Here is a 3,794-nt window from a genome sequence, read left to right as displayed (position 1 = left end):
TTATGTAAATGTAAGAGTTCTGGAAATAAAGTACCTGCAATGTTTGATCCTATTTTTATTGTATGCATCTACGCATTTAAATTTCATTCTGTATCAATGACGTGGACGCGTGTCTCACGCCCCGCCATTTTCCCGTCATCAGATTCTGGCACGCCCGGTGGGACATATTTCTCCCATGCTCTTCGAATTCCAACACAGGGTTGCAACATATGAATTTCCATAGTACATAGCGCATGAAACATTATGTACGCATATACAAGAAAATATTGAAGAAAACTAATATATGGTTTTCTCTATTTTGAAGGTATGGAGGGACAAGTCCAACAGTTTGTCACTCTCCGCTTTGGTGACCTCTGGCTGGGTGTGCCAATTGGTCCGCTTGTGGCTGCAGTTAGCAAGAGTTTGGAAACAACAGCTGCATCCCCAGCTAAGCCAGAAGAAAAGGAAGTCTCCTCTGCACTAAAGGAGGGGTTTACTCCTGTGCTCACAAAGTCAGCAAAGAGAAGGATGCGTGCAGCTGCAAGAGCATCTAAGGATCAGCATGTACGCGAAGCTTCTTCATCTACTTCAGTGCCTCCTGGTTTCACAAAGATGTCACCTACCAAGGTCATGAGCCATGAGGTACCAGCAAAGGTTGTTTGCATGACACCCGAAGAGTGGCATGTTCTTGCAAAACAGACGAGACCACTAAAGGTGGCGTCGCCAAGACAATTTGCTTCAACTACATCGACCAAAGTCACAGTGCCCCTTACACCTTCAAAACTTAGGGTGGGCGCACACAAAGGGTCAGGAGAAAGCTCCCATAAGCTTATCCCAAGCAACGTAGGGGCAGCACAAAGGTCTTGCTCCGCGGACAAAGGAAAGGGTGTAATGGCTGAGGACACTGAGTCTTCCTCACATAAAGGATCGTCTCGTCCAAGAAACCAACTGCGTGTTGATGCACCTGAATTTATCCCCACCATGGGCTGTAATCCCATTGGACCATGCCTAGTGGGAGAGCCAAGCAATAGACGCTCGCTCCAGTGGCAGGGGGTGTTTGTCACTTCGGATGACTTCCAAGCTGGTCATATGGATCCAACTGCTACAATATCAGATCCTTTGTCCTCCTCGGTGCCAGCACCAACACCATCATTTGAAGGCTCAGTTGATCCAACACGTCATTATCGTCGACGGCAGAGGGCTCACTGTGCATGGCTTGATTTCCCAGTGGCAACTGATGCAAACATGACCAATCAACAACGGAAGCAAGTGGCATATCCCATCAGAAATAGAGAAAGGAAGAGCAATGCGAGGATTCGCGGAGGGAGCCATGCTAGCTTCCATGCCGTCATGACACAGAATGTTTGCCAAGCTTTGAAGGAAATACTTCCAGGATGCTCTATCTCTGCTGATAATGTTGGTGGCGCCATCATGCGACATGTAGAAACTCTATCGAAGTGGCCAGAATATGAAGAATTTGTGAAGGCAAATCCACGACGACAAGAGTATGTGAAGCAGGCTGCTCATGCACGCAAAAAGTGGGCTGCCCTAAAACAAAGAGAGATGGCAGTACGAGCTGATTCAGGGTTTAGCAGAATACAAGGAAGAGATTCTCCATCAACAAGCCACGTCAGTGGAGGAAATGGGGCAAAAGAAATGGCAAGTACAGAAAACAAGACTACCAGAACTCTCGCTCCATGGACAACTCGTAAGAAGGTCTCAGGCAACTCATTTGAAGTATTCAACGCAATGCCAGTTGGTGTCAAAGGGGTGAAAGACAATAGTAGTGAGACCTCCTCAGCATCAATACACTTCAAGAGGAAGAAGGCACGTAAGACTGTTGTAGAAGGTCCTCGCCGCACGACGCGGAGCCAGAAGGGTTCAGATCATGAAGAACTTGGGTCAAGCAATGGGGGGTCTCACAATCCCCTATCAGATAGCCCTCCTTGTCCTTTTGAGAATGATATAGAACTTCACCATGGTGCAGAGCATGCAAAACAAGTCCTAGCTGCGAATGAAACTCGTCCCGTTGAGGAGCAATTAGCCAACCTTACGGCAGCGCTTCAGCAAAAGGAAGACGAGCTAGCAGCCCTTCGAATTCATATGAGAAATAACTAGAGCAAAGGAAATGAAGGGGATGGTGGCGCAAGTGCTAGCAGCCAACATGGAGGAGCAGGGCTTAACCTTGAGGCGATCCAAAGAATGATCGCTGAAGGGGTAAAGTCACAATTAATGCAAACTCGGTACTCGATGCGGCCAGGGTATGTTAAGCCATACCCACCTGATGTGGACCTAGTTCCTTTCCCAACATATTATAGGCAGTCGCAGTTTAGTAAGTTCAACGGGAGTGGATCTCCCCATGAGCACATAGCACACTTTCTTGCTGCTTGTCAGGATACAGCTAACAATGAAGCACTTCTCCTTAGGCAGTTTGTACAGACATTGTCTGGGCCTGCCTTCACTTGGTACAGCAAGTTGCCTCCAAGCTCTATAAAAACGTGGGAACAAATGCAAAACTCATTCCTCGAGAGGTTTTATAGCACACAGAGGACGGTGGGCATAACTAAGTTGACCCAAACTGAACAAGGGTTCAACGAGAGGGCGGCTGATTTCATAAATAGATGGAGAAACCTAAGTCTTCATTGCCCACAGCCAATCACTGAGCCAGAAGCAGTGCGCATGTGCATGAACAATATCCGCTCAGAAGTGGCTGTCCAGTTACAAGGAGTGAGGCCCTTCACGTTTGAAGAGTTAGCTTCAAAATCCACGGATATAGAAAATTTTATGCAGCTTGTCGCTCGTCGAACAAAAACGACGTTCAACAAGCCTACAGACAAAGGTGGTCAACGTGAAAAGTTGTCGATGAAACCCAAGTCTGCACAAGCCATGGAGACAACGACGGTAAAACCTCAGTCCCAGCCCAGAAGAGCACCTATAGGGAATCAAGTGCAGCGAGATGCACAGGTTAGTAGGAGGCCAACTCTCAGCGAGCGACAAAACAGGGAGTATTCTTTTCTTGTAGAAGAAATTGATGACCTTTCTAATGGTTTAAAGGAGTTGAGTCTTATAGAACTTCCCAAGCCTAAAAGGCTAGAAGAAGCTTCAAAATTTCATGACCCAAATTTCTGTCACTACCATCGCATTTTGGGACATACACTCAAAGATTGCTTTGTTGTGAAGAATATCATACAGAAAATGATCAATGAGGGGACCATTGATACTGATCTCCTCAAAAGCTTAAAGAAAGGAAAGAAGATGGCTACATCAAATGTTGCCACTCTTCAAGATAGCTCGGTGAGTTGCGCATCTTCAAATATGAGGCCAACTTATGATGATATGATTTTTACATCAGGATATGAATTTACCCCAATTATCTCTTCAGGCTTCCTCCCGTACCTCGGTCATAGGACCACGTCCCAGGGTCAGCGTAAAAGAGAGGCTCACGTTCCCTGCAGCCGTGATGGATGGAGCAGTGTACCAGCTTCTCAAGAACCCCAAGACTGGAGGGAACAGCGGCCAAAACGCCGTGTACTACCCCGAGTGATGGAAGATGTCGCTCCTCTGTGCTTCGTACCAAAGAAATATCAGCATCTGGCGAAGCGCATGAAGGTTCCGCCTGGTGAAGAATTCAACGTTCTCACTATAGGTGTGTTTGACGATGATAGCGAGTCTCTTCACTTCCCCAAAGAAGATGCGCCAGAAGTGGATCAGGTCCACCTTAGATCAGGTCTGACCCACATCCTCCACCTAGAAAGGAGCCTAGGAACAAAGATGTAACTGAGAATGAGACAATTGACCCGCCTTCTAAGGTGTCG

At 47.0% G+C, this 3,794-nt stretch overlaps 1 protein-coding gene across 1 annotated transcript; it reads left to right on the top strand.

Annotated features, from left to right (window-relative positions):
- The first annotated feature begins 306 nt into the window (after positions 1-306).
- On the top strand, positions 307-3,523 carry LOC147961048 (uncharacterized). The gene is made up of 2 exons (XM_087533659.1): positions 307-3,277; positions 3,387-3,523. The coding sequence occupies exons 1-2, from the start codon at positions 2,182-2,184 to the stop codon at positions 3,521-3,523; spliced, it is 1,233 nt and encodes a 410-aa protein (XP_087389785.1). The 5' UTR covers positions 307-2,181.
- The last annotated feature ends 271 nt before the right edge of the window (positions 3,524-3,794 follow it).

Source organism: Triticum urartu, chromosome 7A, assembly GCF_056163025.1.
Source record: "Triticum urartu cultivar PI428250 chromosome 7A, HENAU_Tu73, whole genome shotgun sequence".
NCBI classification, from domain to species: domain Eukaryota; kingdom Viridiplantae; phylum Streptophyta; class Magnoliopsida; order Poales; family Poaceae; genus Triticum; species Triticum urartu.
Note: the sequence above shows the minus strand (reverse complement) of the source record. Positions and strands in the feature narration are given on the sequence as shown.